This window comes from Struthio camelus, chromosome 1 (genome assembly GCF_040807025.1).
Source record: "Struthio camelus isolate bStrCam1 chromosome 1, bStrCam1.hap1, whole genome shotgun sequence".
Classification (NCBI taxonomy): domain Eukaryota; kingdom Metazoa; phylum Chordata; class Aves; order Struthioniformes; family Struthionidae; genus Struthio; species Struthio camelus.
In genome coordinates this window covers 125309477-125325773 of record NC_090942.1, presented here as the reverse complement: position 1 = coordinate 125325773, position 16297 = coordinate 125309477, and the positions used below count along the sequence as shown (strand labels likewise).

Sequence of the window (16297 nt, the reverse complement as noted above, 5' to 3'; positions counted from 1 at the left end):
GGGGGCGGGGGCGTGGGCGGTGGAGGGGGGGGGGCGATGCGAGGCTCTTCTTAATGCCCGCGCTGCCGCCTGCCGCCACCGCCGCCGCTTCCCTCGTGGTTTTATTTTTCTACTTCTCTCCTTTTTCCTCCGCCGGTCCGCAGCGCGAGTGGGGACGGTGCCCTCGGTGAGCGCCCGGCTGGCAGGGGTGGGGCGAGGGCAGCGGCGCGTATCCCCATCCCTCCCCGTTGCATCAGCCCGCGTGGCGGCGGCGGCGGGAGGAGAGCTGAGCCGCGCCGGGGCTGGCGGTGGTCCGTCCCCCCCCCCCCCCCCCCGTCCTCCTCCCCCTAGGAAGGCTATTGCGGGGTTTGGCGTGGGCTGCAGGGCGCAGGCGCCGGCGGCGTGCCGGCCCCCAGCCCGCGCCTCGGAGGGGGTTTCCGTTAAACGGCTGCGGAGGGGGAGGGGAGAGGAGGGGTGTGCGGGCCGGCCTTGCTGCGCAGGGGCCGTGGGTGCGCGGCTGCCCTGGGGTCTTTCCTGAGTCGGGGCGGGGGGGACGGTGGCAGGCAGGTAAGTGTTTCTGGGTAAGTGGAAGTTGCCTGGTGCCTTGGAGTTTGCTGCTGTGGTGGTTCGCCCCTTTCTCCCCCTCCCCGCACCCGGAGGGAGGACAGGCTTAAAGAAGGTGCTTGCTGGTTGGGGAGGCTCTCGGCAGGGTTGGTACCAGTCAGAGATGCAGAGTCGGTCCCCCGGGCAGGGAGGTGGAGGAGGAAGGATTGGCTTCCCTTTATAAAGGCTTGCAAAGTGATATCCCCTTTTCTTGCCTTGTGTCTCTGGGGTTGGCACTGGTTTTCTGGCTGATCCTGGCCTGTTGTCCATTGTTCTCCCAGGTACCACGAGGATCTTCCATAGCTTTTTGTTCAATGCTCTTTAGCAAGTCTGGCAAGCACATTGGGCCAAGCTTCTTTTATTACATTTTGTCTTATACAGTGTGTGATATGGGAAGGACCTGGACTTGACTGAGGCTCTGAGAGCTACCTCTAATAGCAGTGTTAGTAATGCTGATAGCATATTATTGAACCAGGCATCCTTTGGAAGACTGGTTATTCCTCTCCTACCCTTGTCTGAATATCTGATTTTCTGTATATCTGTGTTAGCAAGGTCATAGGGTGTTTGTGTCATGAACCGTGCATTTCAGTCCAGGTACATCATTAATCTTGTGTTGGCAGCATAACGGGCTGTCAGGAAGGTTTGGATGGACTGGCCTCTTGACTCTTGGCGGATATTTATTGTCTGCCTGGGAGACACAGAAGACTTGAGCAGATAGTGGGGTGTACTGTGCTCATGGCTGCCTTGTGACTGCCTGCTAAAAGCTCTGCTCTGGCTCTACAGGTATAGCCAGAGTGAGTGGCAGCTGATCTTTCGCATCAAAAAAATTGTCAGTCAGAAGGCTGGCCTCCTGCCCAGGCTGTGGTGGCTGGTGTTTCTCTGCCAGCCTTTATCAAAGGTCCTTTGCTAATAAGACTAATGCCTTGAGGAGGCACTGTGATACTGAGGAAGGGGAGCTATGATCTTACCTATTTCATATACCAAGACAGAAGCTGAGAGCAAAGCTCTAATTCCCTTTCTGTAACACTGGGAAATTACTTAATCTCTGAGCCTCTGTTACTCTACCTATATAGAAAGAAATAACGCTTCCCTCCCAAGTCAATGAGCTTGGCAGATTGAGAGCAGTTATCAGACTCTAGTGTTGGCCCATGTTTGTGCTGACTAGGAAGAGGGAACTAGAAGCAGGGAAAAGTGGTGGTTGTGTATGGTGTGTGGTTTTTTTTTTTCCTCCCTTAAGTTCTGACTGCAGCAGGTGAAAATGCACATTAGGTGTTTTCCAGTCTTTTCTCTAATGCCTGTGCTCCTTGAAGATCTGAATCTTAATTCAGAAGACTTCTCAGGTGAGTCCAGACAGGGTTGAGGGAGTGGACTCAAATGGAAAAAACTTCAGAAAACGTACTGTCTTTAGAGCTGAACGCACAGTTTTCTTTCTGCACAGGCTGGGCAGACTGAATGCTTCTGTGTTTTCACTGGCTATTACTAAGCATAACAATGTCCATAGTGACAGGAGTTGCTTTGCTGTTGAAGTTTTAACCTCTTTGCAATGTTTCAGAGGCAGGGGTGTTAAAGAACTACAGACCTCATATCAGGAGGGTTATGAATATGCCGGTCCAGCCCTGAAAGGAAGGGTGACTGAGGAGGTGTCTGTGTATTTATCCTCTTCCTAGAGGAGAGCACTAAGAGATAAGTGTTGATTCTTGAAGTACCTCTTCCTAGAGGCACGCTATTGTTGTTTTATACCGCAGTTATTTCACATCAGTTGGTGGCTCCTGACTGACATGAGATGGCTGGCTGCTACTGATAAAGCAGCAAAGTGAAAAAACAGATGGCTCATTGTCTCATGAATCTGTCATAGCTATGGTGTTTCCTAACAGTTTCCAAAGGCTGTATGGCTTACCAGACACAGCAGTACCCATAAAGACCCTAAAGCTTTCTAAGACCCTATGGTACCTTTGGGTGAACAGAACTGCTTTCCAGTGAGTTACTTGCCTTTGGAGTGAAGTGTCTGCTTCACATCAAAGTTCCCATTCTCAGACCACAGCGCAATGGTATCCCATATCTCAACTCTTACTGAGTTGTCAGCCCTTAGGGCATCTCTCTGATTCATCTCTTACAGCTGCCTTTTAGACAGCTTAATTTCTCCTTCAGACAGGAGTAAAATTGATTAGGTTTTCACATACGTGATACTCTTTGCATGTGGTCTCCATTAGGGCTGACATACTGTGAGCAGCCTTAGAAACTGCAGCCCCTTTTATATCCACAGAGGGAGTTCAGCCCAAGTCATATGAAGATTAATTTCACTCACTGACCTTCAACCCTGTTTTGAAAAGTTCTCCTATAGGAGTAAAGAGATGGCTTAGGTCTCGAGTTCTCTGTGGAGAGAGTTGCAGAGATGTGAACACTTGTCCATGAGGCTTCCTCAATCTCATACTTCTATGTATGTCCCAGTTCCCTTCATGACTTAGGTTTAAGCAATTTTTGTGTAAATTAGCTTTCTGATTTCCTTTTTTTTCTTCTGCTTCAGGTGCTCTGCAAATATAATGACAGAAGTTAGTCAGGCTTTTCTAGTTAGACTCTCCCATATCCCTCAGCTAGTTATGGGAGTGTTCGTTTTTTGCAGGGAACTTGAATTCAAATCAGGCTGGCAAAGTTTCTTCTCCTGACGACAGACAACCCTTTCTGCAGCTTACTTCCCTCAGACTTTTCTTCTTCTGGGCAGCATTCAATTGCAGCAGAGTCACCATTTAGTAAAGAAATTGTCCTGTCTCGCCTGTCTACATTCTCAGAAGAACGGCTGAGAGGAGGGCCAGGCTAGTGAAGTTCCTGCCGTCCTCTGTTTCAGTAACTTTTGTTCACTCCCTTCCCTTAGTTCCCCAAAGGTCCTTCCATTAGAAGGAGACGCCAACATCTTATGTCCTTGTTTGAGCCTGTAGGCAGGGTCATAGTCCTGAGGTGAATTTGGATGTCCTGGACTGACTAACTCTATCCTGTGTTTTGCTGAAGTAGTATCAGTTAGGGCTGGAAGTGGCAGCTGGATTTCTAGATGGTGTGTCAGGAAGCTATATTTTTCCTGATGCAGTAGCACTGACAGGTGGAGTCTGAGACTCTGAAGTCCTCCTGGTGGTTCTCACCATGAGAAGTCATAATGGGCTTCTAACCTGTTTTGACCTGTGGTACTCATGTAGTGCAGAAGCTATTGCTGCTGCCCTTGCCTCTCCACTGAGGGCTATGCGAAGAATTTTTCCCCTTAGAGGGCAAATGAGTCTGTCTTAGGACTTATTCCTTCTTTAAAACTGCTCTCTAAGGTATTAGATGGACCATGTTTGGGACTGGTTTTCTGTTGGCATCATTAGTCTGACTTTATAAATACATATATCTGTATAGACTCTTGGGGAGAAGTATTTAAAGTCATGCCTAATAAAGCATTTTGAAAGGACTTGTTGAACAGGAACATGTGTTCCTTTAAGTTGCTTCAGATCAGTATTATGGTGATAGGATTTTTTACTGGTAATGCTGCTTGTTAGCTTTTCTTTCAAAATTTTAGCCTAATTTTGAACATGTGATTAAAAATCAAAGTATGGACATTGCTCTAAGTGTATGAGAGACTCTCACAGCTTAGTTAAAGGCAGTCAGTGTAGCTTTTCCTGTTTCTGCTCTTTCTAGCTAGAGGTAATTGATGTTGCTGGTAGTAGATTGTGGGGGTTTTGCCATACGATAGAGGAAATGAGATGGTGCTGCCTTGCCCAGCCTCTAAGGGAAACTGTGAATTCCAAGGGAAATCCTCCAAAAAGCAGATTTTGAAGAATGGTATTGATTTCTTCCCTCCAGACAATACAAAGAGCAAAGTACTTCTTTACCTGCTGAAAAATTTTTTGCTACAATACACTCTTCCTCCTGTGTCTTCAATTCTCTTGGACCCTTTTGGAGGACACTGGAGTTTGGTGATTTAGAAAGTCTAGTTTTACACCTCTATTTTATAAGAACATAGAAAATAGAATTTGCTGCTCTCTTCCTATCCGTAACCCCTTGCTGCTTTCTTTCTGCCTTTCTTAAGGTTTGGCCCCTCGAGAACAGGATACTCTTATTAGGTGGGCTATGCAAACAGTGTCAGTGTTACCACTCCTTGAGACAAGACAGGAGGTGTCTAGCCAGTACTGCTGTGTGCATACTAGCTGTCTGAAGGAACTTACATGTGCACTTCAAAGACTTAAAACTTCTCCAATATCTCTTCTTTGCTAAAAATGGTGCTGGTATTCTGAACTGTGAACTAGGGAGCTTCTAGAAATAGAAGTGAAGGCTGGGTCTTCCTCTGGAGCTGGAAGCGTCCTCTTTTCTGCTAGCAAAGACTGATATTTAACCATTTATTTGGGATATTAGTTTTCTTAGGCTGAGACAGATAACAGTCTAGTCCTAGTCATTAGACTAGAGCAGACTGTGGCCTATCTTGGCCCTTGGCACATATTACTTAAAGTAAAATGGTATAGTTCTGGTGTGGAGAGGTTTTTTTGCATGCATAAGGAGAATTCTTTCCAGTATTAGTCTGGAAAATTGGTACTTTAGAGGCTTTTTTCTTCAATGGGGGCAGTTAAAATGACTTAGAAAATTTCTTCAAATGAGCCTATGAGAAAGGAATTGTTGTGCATAAGGCAGCAGTGATTGGTGGTGCATGATAACTTGCAGAATCAAATGCTGAAGTTCACTGATCCTGTAATTTAAATGTTTTTCCAGTCTATTGTCAGACCTTCAACTCTGCTTTGAGTTGTCTGTTTTGTGCGTATCTGGCAGAAATGGGATGAGGCCAGAGACCCTTTTCAGACCCAGCACAGTTTAGCAATGCAAAGAGCCGTGAATTCTGCTGCAAAATAGTGTTGATAAGCCCAAATATTTAAAAAAAGAAAAAATACACACATTTTCCAAGGCTTCAGCTCGTTTTTCTCTTCACTAGAAAGGAAGCTAGCTATACAAGCATTAAGGCTCAATAAACACCTGTCTAGGACATGAGAGACTAACTTACTGATCCCATTTTTATATTTACTAACTTCTGAAACACATGCACAAAACTGCTGGGAACTTTACTTCCTTGTGGCTGATGTGTTTGCTGTGTATGTGGCATTTGGCATCACTGTAGTTGTGCAGTCAACACCAACTCAGTTTTGGGAAGATCTTGTAAAAGTTAAGGATGGAGAGACCTCTGCAAGGGTTCCTGTACAGAGCCTTCTCCTAAATCACGTTACAGGATCCCCTTTCTCCTTTAGTATTGGCCTCATTAAGCCCTTTCACACTTGGTATCTCTAACAAAATGTATCCTGCAGAGTGGAGTATTTTGTTCTTACTCTTTATGGCTGCCAGGCTTATGGAAAGGCAGGCAGCCAATAAGAGTTGTCTTCTGCTTGCATTGATGTATCTGATCCACGGAGGGAGGAGCAGTGGGGAGTTTAGGTAATACAGAAAGAGCAGGGTCAAAAGAGCTTCAGTTGCTCTTGCTTGATATCTCTGTTGCATGATTTTTTTTTTCATCCTGCCTCTATAAATAATCTTTACTTTGTTCTGCAGCTTCACGTTCCTCACGGAAGTAGGACGTGGGTCTTCCCCTGAGGAGAAAGTCTGCTGTGTGCTCACCATCACCTAGGAGCATGGAGAAGTTAATATCTGAAAAGCCCGTTTCTGCTCCCAAGGTACTGTTTGAGTGAGGCTTTAAGCCACATAGAGATCCTGGGAAGGGTCCCTGTTTCTCTGGGAAACACGCTGGGAACTCTAGCTAGGAGAAAGTTTCTCTGTGTTAGTTGTTACAATTGTTGCTGGTTTTGGAGCCAACAAAACACTGGTGCTATGTATCAAAGACTTCTGCTGTCACAGCTTAGGGTATCCTCAAAAACAGTCTTTGTGTGTAGTAAAAAAAAAAAAAAAAAAAACCACCCACTTAGCTGGAGCCTAAAGCTCAAGAAGCCAGTTGCCTTCTGGCTTGGGCTCTGACCTACAGTCAGTCCTAGAAATGGAAGATGGATTAAAACTAGAACCTCTAGATTCCTGAGATACAACCTCCATGGCAAAAGACAAATATAAGGTGTAAAAAACCAATGGGTTAGACTTTTCAACAAATTAGACATATTTCATTTTCAGATTCTCTTTCCCAAGAACTAAGGGGTATTAAATAGCAACATTAATAGTGAAGCATTTCAAAACATGAAAATTCTGCTTTTTAAGATGCAGCTTGCCTTAAAATTGTTATTACTCTAACCAGCTGTGGAACAGCTTCCATGCCTGCTGATGCTAAGGCATCTATTGGGAAACCTAGTGAGTGAAGTGATGGCATGTTCTTCCTGAGAGGTTTGTAGTGTTCCCTGGAAAGCTCAGTAAATGATGGAGTTTTAATAAAGGTCTTCTGTTTGTTTGGTTGAATGCAATCCAAGTTAATGTTGTTCTTGTTTTGGGGAAGACTGCCTGTTTTACTACTATAAGAAATTGGGAAAGCCCTATTGGTTTTCAGAGGAATTTCTAGACTCCTGCCATACCTCTCTAGAGGCAGGTCCTAGTGAAACTAATGGCCTTTTTGAAAGCATTCTCCTCCTTCATTACTGCAACTAGTAGTGCAGAGTCCTTTAGCACTATTTTCTAATCAGCCATGGTGTGGTCTTACTCTGTTCCTCTCTACTTAGAATGCAGAGAATTCTAGTTCTGAGAGCTGTTTTTGGTGTAGGAGCAGCATCTCCCATGGGATTAGTCTTTTTTGGTTGCTCTTGATATTTTGGGAGGCTAGCTTCAGGAAGCACAAGCTTTAATGTGTTTGTTAAGATATCTTCACACAGGGTACTGTCTTGAGCTTTGCACTCAACATTGTGGTGCATTCAAATCAGGCTTCCTGTTTTGGTGATAAGTGCTTGGCAAATCAAAATGATGCTAAAATGATTCCCTTCTTTGCTATGCAAACGTCAACTGACCATTAAAATATCCATTCATTGTGGTCCCTTTCATACAATGTCAAAAGCAAGACTTGGGTACCTGAGGATGGGATTTGTCTAACTGAGATGTATTGTGCTCTCTCTCTCTCTTCACTGATGCCCTGTCTTAGGTAGGATGCTAGGATTTCCTGTAGTTGGTGGCAGAACCTGTTTTTGGATGTTAGAAATATCTACTAACTAGCATCAACTGTTGCTGTTGCCCATCTTGACTTACAGGCCATCCTGCTCTCTGAAAATCACCAGGGTAGGGTGGGCAGGCCTGGCCAGGCTGCCCTCAGAAAAATTGCATGCTGAAACACTAGGCATGAAATAGATAAGTTGGTGAAGGCCAAGAACATGAGGTCTTTATTAGTTACAGTGATTTTAGTTATTGCAGGAGGGTAGTGGTGTAACTGCAAATGGATTAGTGATGTGACTGCAAATGGGGGTCTTCCTGTGGTGTCTCAGAACTTGAGTAACTCTGATGGTCTCAAAGGATGTGCTCGCCCTTTTACAGCAGGGTATATGAATAACAGCAGGCTTTCCTTTTTCAAGGATGAAGCGCTTTCATTTCCTTCCCAGGCCAAGCCAGATACAAACTCGTGCCCTCACGCACCTGGCAAGTATTTCCTCCCTGGTGGGATGGACAATGAGCACTGTAAGGCTACTGAGCAGGAAAGGAAGTGGATTCGCCCCGATACACCTAGCAAATGCACCTGGAAGCTTGGGAAACCCCTATCTGCCTCCCCGCATCATCATGCTGCTTTGTAAGCATTGCTTTTCTTTGCTTGCTGGCTTTCAGTAAAGGGCTAATTCTGGTCACCTCAGAGAGCCACGTGGGCTTAATAAAAGGTGACAGGTTTAAATTGGTGCTGCTTAGCTTATAGATGTGCTGGTGCTTTTTAATTTTCATGAAGAAGCAAAACTGAGAATCCAAACTAAGCGTAGGAGATGGAAGACACTGTGATGTGAAACTGGATGAACTGGAGCTAACTTAAAGTAACATGATACACAATTCCTTGACTAGATGAGGAATTACACTATTAATGCCTTTTGTTTGAGAAAACAGCTGACTAAACAATGCTAAGCTACTTGACACCAGGAGGAAGTGTAGAGCACATCATTCTTGGCACAGTGCTTGGCTTGATGTCTGATTAATCCCTGAGTTTTGAACCAGGCATTTGCTGTTTTACGAAGCTGTCTCTAATAGTTTTTATTTCTTTTTAAAAGAATGTTCAAGATAACTAGCCTGATAAAGGGGAGGAAGAAAGTTGTGTGCAATAAAAAGCATCAGAAATGCTGTGTTGCTACTGTATAATATGCCTGTGGGTCCTTCTGTGAATCCACTGACTTTGTTTGTATGTGTGCTAGGTCAGAGCCTCCAAACATCCTGCCAAACATCCTGACTAAAGTTGGCAATACACCCTTGGTGCGAATCAACAAGATTGGGAAGCACTTCGGGCTGAAGTGTGAACTCTGTGAGTACTCCTTCAGGCAGAAGAGCAAACTGAGGAACAGTTTCACAAACATGGATAGCTCTGTTTATTTCATGAGACCTCTGCATTCCTTATATACTCAGACCCTGTACAAAATGAGAGAGGGGGGGGAAAAAATCCCTCTTTTCTTCAGCAGATTTTCAGGTTTGGGTTGTCTAAAACTTCTTCCAGTTTTCACTTCTTGAACGTTTCCTGTGAACTTTTCACTTCCATGGAACAGGTCAGGGTAGGGGGAGGAAAGGGGCAGGGGGGAAAGAATATATGAAACTTTTGACTGCCACTGGTGTTCAGAGTTATCACCAGTGCCTGTAAAATGAGGATCTGCAGTTATCATTAAAGATCACTGAAAATGATGATAAAAGAGGAAATGATATCAATGAAAACTCTACTGTGCAGAATTTAAATCTGTATATATTATTTGGAAGCTCTGATCAGAGTCCTGAAAGGTGGTGTTTAAACCATTAAAGGGATTAAAGCTGGGAGTACTGAAGTGAAAGTATAGGCTGAACAAGGGGAAAACTTGCAGTTGGATTAGATTTCCTTTGGCTAGAGAATCCAGCAGGGAGGAAGCAAGGCATGGGTAGAGCATCTTCCCTGTGCTGTTCCACTGAAACAGCTCCGGGGCTTTTGATCCTTCTGATGAGGCTGTAAAACAAGGATAGGAAAGGTGAAAGGAGATATAATATTTTTATGATGAGGTTGGTAGAGCGCAGGTTGCAGGCTGTTGTGGCCAGGAACAAATTTGCTATGCCATGGTGACCTATGACCATGGAAATGCTGTGGACTGAATCCTCATGTCCCCTGCTGTAAGCAGTGAGGTGAATTCTGCTGACATCATGTTAACCAAGTTGTTCTTCAAGATTAGCAGCCTGCTGTGTAAGAACTTGGCTTGGTTTCTTTGTTCCCAGTGGCAAAATGCGAGTACTTCAATGCTGGGGGCAGTGTGAAGGACCGCATCAGCCTGAGGATGGTAGAGGATGCTGAGAAAGCTGGGATCTTGAAGCCTGGAGACACAATCATAGAGCCAACCTCTGGAAACACAGGTAGGGGATGAAGGAATCTTGGCCAAGCGTGGAATCTTTGGAGGCTTCCCTGGAAGAGGCAGACCTAAGACTGAAGCATGGAGGCTGCCTGTGCAAAGGGAAAAGGGAATCCCTTCCTGCCTGGATGGTGTAGGGAATGGTGTAGAGTTCTTCCTTATTTGTGAGAGATGGGAAGGAAGAAATGAGCTGTGCTGACCAGATTAGCCAGGAAGGAGGCTTGCCAAATTTGCAGAGGCTCTTTATTTTCAAAAAGAAATTGTGAACAGACTCTTCCAAAAAGAAATTCAGATCATATTCACTAGAGCCCTTAGATGCTAATCAGAAATTTAAATGTGAAAATCCTGGAAGTTAAACACCAAAAGACCAGTGTGAATCTGGGCCTTCTCCTATTTGGGAAGTTCTGCAGTCCTTGTCTCTGCACTCTGTCCGGTGAGGTGGATATGATCTGAGAAATAGCCTTTCCAATAGCTTTGCATTTGAGATGAGAGTTGAACTAATCTCCCATACCATTATCTGCTAACAGCCCTTGCACTTTTTTCAGCCGATTTTCCTTGGGCCGGCATCTTGTCCTTGAGGAAGGCTAGAAGAAACGGCCCCACCAATCAGGGGCCAGGGAAGAGCATGTGATGAATGGGAGCAGACTAGAGTTAACTCTGGTCTCCTGTTCTGAAGCTGTTGTACTTCTATTGGGCTGCCCTACTTGCAGAGAGTAAATATACCTGGAGCTCCCCAAAATAGCAGAGGGCCTCCCACCTAAGCCATTTAAATATAAAATCTATGCTGCCCCCTCTGAAGAGGCCCCTGAACTGCAAACTGCTTTTCTGCCTTAAGTATACTGTAGAGGTGTCACCAGATGCCTTAACCTGTTCTTATACTATTTCCTGAGTTATTTATTGATTACCTCTGATAGATACAGTATAATTAGGCCAGACACACCTTTCTTTTGTTCTTTTGACCCAGTCCAAATTTTGATATTAACGGAGGGGCTAGGATGAGTAATCTGATCAATGACGGGTTCACTTGCCTTCAACAGAAATAGCTGGGAAGCCTGTCTGTTCAGCAGGTTGCCCTGTGAGAGGTGCAATGCAATTGAAGCTTTTGAATGTGGCTGTTCCTCTTACCTGAACAATGGCATCTCCTGCAGTGCTGAGCCCTCTTCTGAGGGGCTGGTTCGGTGCTGGGCTCGGCACTGCGTTTGGCCTACAACAAAATACCCCTCTGCAGCACATAACTACTTGGCCTCAATTGCGTACTGGGCTCTGCCCTGTTGGCAAGAGCTGTTGCTGTCTCAGTACAGCTTGCTACATGCAGCTCTACAGCACTGGCAGGAGTGAAGTTTGCAGAGGGAGGAAAGTTCAGTTGCCTGGATACCTAACGCATCTTACAAGGAAGATGAAAGGGGATAGAGCTGCATGATTGGCATCTAGCCTCCCAGTGCTGGAACTGCAGTTCAGATCCCAGTGCAAGACTGAGAATTGCGTGCCTATCTCTATCTACATATAATCTCACACATGCACTTTATAACTAAGTGTGTATATATACATATATATGTGAGTGTATATATAGGCAAGGAGAACTATTTATCAGGTACTGCCTCAAGAAGCTGGATGTCACAGTGTGACCTCCTACTGGAGAAATGCACTGTGTAATACATAGATACATGTACCTGCATTATATGTATTATATATGATGTATTACACGTTACAACATATATTGCACTCTCCCAATAGGAGGTCACACTGACATCCAGCTTCTTGAGGCAGTACCTGATAAATAGTTCTCCTGCTTTCTTTATCTTTTGGAATGTGTTGCAAGAAGTGAAGGGTATACAAGGTAATTACTTCAGAAAGCTGTCTTAATTTAAAAGCAGAGAGCAGGATAGACAGTAACCTGAGGGAGTGGGCCTTTGCTTCAGGCTACTGCTCAGAGCCATTAAAGTACGAGGTGTCCTTTCTCTGCATCCCATTTTTCTCTCAGCTGAAGTCCTATTTTGGTGTTTGCTGCACTTTAAGTCAGTGGCAGAAAGTACAGCGTTAGAATTTGGGTCTCAGAATGCTGCCTTCATCCCAGGTGTATATCACACAATTTTTGTTTTTACTGCAACTACACCATCCTGTGTGCTGTAGAAGCCAAGCCAGAGATGAACACACAACTTCCTGCATAGGATAAACTGTGAGGCATTGCCATGGGCCACTGTCTGTACTATGTCTAGTACCCAAAATAGCAGGGGCAGTGCCATTCAGCCCGACATCAGACGTATCTCAGCTAACTTGATATGTTTAGCTTATCCAGCAGAGTGGTGATTTGATAATAGGTGTAAGCCTTGCTCCATAGGGAAGGTAATGCTGAGATTAGCTCTTCAGTTAGGCAGACATTGACATCCTGAAAGACAGGAGTCAGGTTGGAGGTACAGGTTTTGGAAACCACAGATGAGGTATGTGTGTCTCTAACAGGAAAAGTAATTGACTCTTGTAGCAAACGGACGCAGTGCATTGGAACCTCTGTCACACGCAGCATCTAAATCATGTCCTTTAGAAATGATTTAGGCGCATCACAAATTAGCGACGTAAAGCAGAATTGAGTCAGTAGAAGCCCCAATACTCTTATCCAGGTATCTAAATGATTGCTGTAGTCCCCTAGCTTAAAATCTATTCCCCAAACTGCTTTTTTTCCTTAGGATGAGGAAGGGACAGGAGGAAGGTGATGTGCCTGTGGTAAAGCCAGTGGTTTGCACGTGTTGATTTCTTCCCATCCTTGGCTAACCTCTCTTTTCCTTCTGATCCTCTAAGAACCAGCAGCATTTGTGAAGCCAGCTCTTTCCAGGAGCCAGAAGCTTTTACTTCGCCACCTGTCTAAAGCCATCCCATCCAAGCCTCTAGCGAAGATCTCTCATTAAAGCAAGGGCATGCAAAAGCTAGCTTTGCAGAGTTTGGTTGGGTTGCTTCTCGCTATACGCTGTGCACGTCTTTGCTTGTTTCCAGGAATTGGGCTGGCCTTGGCTGCAGCAGTGAAGGGTTACCGCTGTATCATTGTGATGCCAGAGAAAATGAGTATGGAGAAGGTCAGATCTGCTTTTGTTTTAAAAACATTAACAAATAAACATATTTTAGCTTGCAGAGTTCCTGATGCAAATGAGTGTTGTGGCTTTAGCAGTGAAGGTGTAGGCTGCTCTTGGCCTCCAACTCATTGGTCAGGCAGAATTCTGCTGAATGTTTTCTGGCCGAGGGGCTATCGGCAGTGCCAAGGGAAACCAAGGCTGGCTAACCACAGACAGATCTGTGGTGTTTAGACCCCTGTCCCTGCAGTGCTGTCAATTACAGGAGCTGTTGTAACTGCTTTAAAAACAAATGTCAGAGGAACTTGAGATGTACATATCAGACTGAAGTGGCTACTAGCTGCTGCTTACGCTACGGAGGAGCGGGGAGGAAGGCAGGGGCTGAAGCTTTGAATGTTCTGCTGTTCTGGGCTGAGCAAGGCTGTAAGGGAGTCTGCTGAGCAACTTTTCAGTGAAACCCTAAGAGATGTTGGCAAGAATCCAAGGTGTACAGCCAGAACAAGAAAGGAAAAGTCACCTGGGTCGCATCAGCTTACCTTAGCTGTGGAAAACATAAAAGCCTTGCAATATATCAGCCCAGTTTAAGTCCCCTCTAAGGGTGATATTGTCCCTGAAATCAAGAGTGCTTTCTGGATGGTGGAGAGGAGATCCCCTGTATTTTGCAGTTTAGGGCAGCAAATCACTGTCAGCAGAACAGTTCTCAGACCAAACATTTGCCGTATTCCAACTGAATGGCAATGGCACAAATGAGAACAGCCATGAGCAATGTCCCCTGAAAGCCTGTACCCGTTGCTAGTTCTTTTCCGCCCTGGAGGGAGAGGTACCACATGGCTACTGCCACGTTCCGCACGCCAGCACGAAAGGCCTCCCCTTTGAACATAGGCCTTGGCAAAGCTGAGTGTCAAAATTTCTTGTCCTCAGAAGGGCGGAGTGGATGGATAGGGCCCTGGAGGTTCTCCCTCTTTGCTGCCTATGTCCAAAGGAGGACATAAATATCCATAATTTGTATTTAGACATAAAATGCAAGAGTATAGCACTGTTCCAGAGTGCAGAATCCCCTGCAGAAGATATGTGACCAGTGTGAGAGGAGACTGTGTTTTGCCTGAATAAGGCCCCTCAATATGGAATAACTGCTCCTAGAAACCCAGAGGCCCGGATTCGAAACAAGATTTTGAGTTAAGAGACTAAATGACTTGAAGATTTTGGACCCATGGCTTAGTGATATGCTGTGAGGCAGGGGCATAAGAGAGTTGCTAGAAGCTATTACAGAATGGGTAAAAGAAAACATGTCAAAACGTCCTCTCCCCTATCACAGAGAGGTATCTGTGCTGAGAGGGAGTTTTGTGTCCAACTTTGTTTGCTGCAGGTGGATGTCCTGAGAGCTCTGGGTGCTGAGATTGTGAGGACCCCAACTACTGCCAGATATGACTCTCCTGAATCTCATGTGGGAGTAGCATGGAGGCTGAAAAATGAAATCCCCAATGCGCATATCCTAGACCAGGTAAGAGCTGGGTAGGAGGGGGTATTGCAGCTTCTTGCCTTAATGCTGCTGGCTGAATTTTAAGCAGCCCAGGTGAGTCAGTGGAGGCAAAGATGTCCCAGATCTGGAAGTGTGAGCTATTGAGCTATCAACATGCTGCAGGATAGCAAGCTTTTTATTCACTAGAGGGCAGCAATGTTTGCAGAAATTGCAAAAAGGTTAAGGCTTTCTCCACTGAACTGGCAATCCTGCGTAGAAAAATAGGCACGAGGGTCATACACGCCTTGAAAAGAAACTGTCACACAGGCAGGACTGATCTTGATGTTGGAGGATGCTAGCACCTTAGGAATACCCTTAAATTAGGTCACTTCGGGTTGTTGCACTTGCCCTGAAGCATTCTGCCTAGGTCCAGATAACAGATAAGGAAACAACCTGAAAGGAGAATATGCAGCTGTTGTGGTGCATGGAGAACGTTTGTCATGTTTTTGCAATGCCTCAGGATGTGAAATATAGTGTCCTTCTCATTTACTTAATGGGTGTGTCTTTCAATGTAGTATCGTAATGCCAGCAACCCCCTGACGCACTATGACACCACGGCTGAAGAGCTCCTGCAGCAGTGTGAAGGTATGTTTGCTATTCTAGCCCTCTCTTAATGAGTCCCTAGTATTCCCGTATTGTTATTCCATGTCTTTAAGGAAAGAGGCCTGGAGTGTTTGAGAAGTGCATGGATTTTGATATTGCATGTTCCTTATGCTGTGTTTAATTAGAGAGTTGCCTTATTTCTGTAGTCTTAGTAACAAACTATCTTTTCCATTAAAGAGGGCTGTTTTGGTTTTTAGATGTCTCTGCTTGTGACATCTTGTGACACTGCTTTTGTGTGTCTCTGCTTTGTCCAGGTAAACAAAGCAGTTATTCTTAACTCAAAAATGCTGTAGCTAAAGCAGCATGAAAGAACAGGGCAATTTTTTTCTGCTCACAATACAGAAGTAAGTATTTTACCTGCTCAGAATCCAAACTGTACATAGAGGCAGGGAAGAGATTTTTGCTTTCTCTTAATATCTGTCTGGAGTCTGCTGAGTTATCTAATTCTGTTAGATATTATGTAAAGACCAAATACTCTGTTAGACTGGAAGTATCTTCGCTTACCATTGTCCTCAGGAGCACAAGCTGCTGTGTTGCAGTTAATACCAGCAAGGGCTCTTTACTCTGCAGGGGTCCTGTCCCTATTAGCTCTAGGCTGGCTAGCTGGAGTACCAGAAGTGACTGAACTGTGACAGCAGAAAGCTTTAGCTGGGCTAGCTCATCCAGCTGAGGAGATCCATTTGAGAGCTACCGGAGGCATTCAGTGCAATGCTGCAGTGTAGCATGTAGGTATTGCCACAGGAAGTAGAAGGAGATTGTGGAGGATGCTGCTGACCTGCTCTGTAAAACCATACAGTTGGCTTATTTTTTTGATGGCACCTTGGCTACTGGAATAACAAAATTGGCTTTTTTTTTTTTTTAATGAAGATTAGGACCATGTGCAGTGTTCTTCCCCTCCCCCCCCAAAACTCTCTCTGCCTGTGCTGCAGAGGATTTATTTAGCATGTCTCTCCATGGCAAACTTTCTTCTAGTGTGAGTTAAAATTAGCATACTTTAACAAACTGCCACCCCACAGACTGAGAGTCCGGATGAACTCTGGCTGTGGGCTTCATTCCTCTCG

At 45.0% G+C, this 16297-nt stretch overlaps 1 protein-coding gene across 9 annotated transcripts in view; it reads left to right on the top strand.

Annotated features, from left to right (window-relative positions):
* The window catches only part of LOC104147113 (cystathionine beta-synthase-like protein), a 31967-nt gene continuing 15670 nt past the window's right edge, over positions 1-16297 (top strand). Inside the window, exons 1-8 of one of the 9 annotated variants that reach the window (XM_068915153.1) lie at positions 1-166; positions 6136-6257; positions 8103-8287; positions 8892-8998; positions 9925-10059; positions 13041-13120; positions 14481-14615; positions 15149-15218. In XM_068915153.1, the coding sequence (XP_068771254.1) occupies positions 6216-6257; positions 8103-8287; positions 8892-8998; positions 9925-10059; positions 13041-13120; positions 14481-14615; positions 15149-15218 (754 nt within the window). In that variant the 5' untranslated portion in view covers positions 1-166; positions 6136-6215. Of the gene's footprint in view, positions 167-248; positions 291-429; positions 547-1821; positions 1923-6135; positions 6258-8075; positions 8288-8891; positions 8999-9924; positions 10060-13040; positions 13121-14480; positions 14616-15148; positions 15219-16297 lie in introns of those variants that run through there. The other 8 variants (XR_011135651.1, XM_068915122.1, XM_068915182.1 and 5 more) reach the window with 8 other exon arrangements.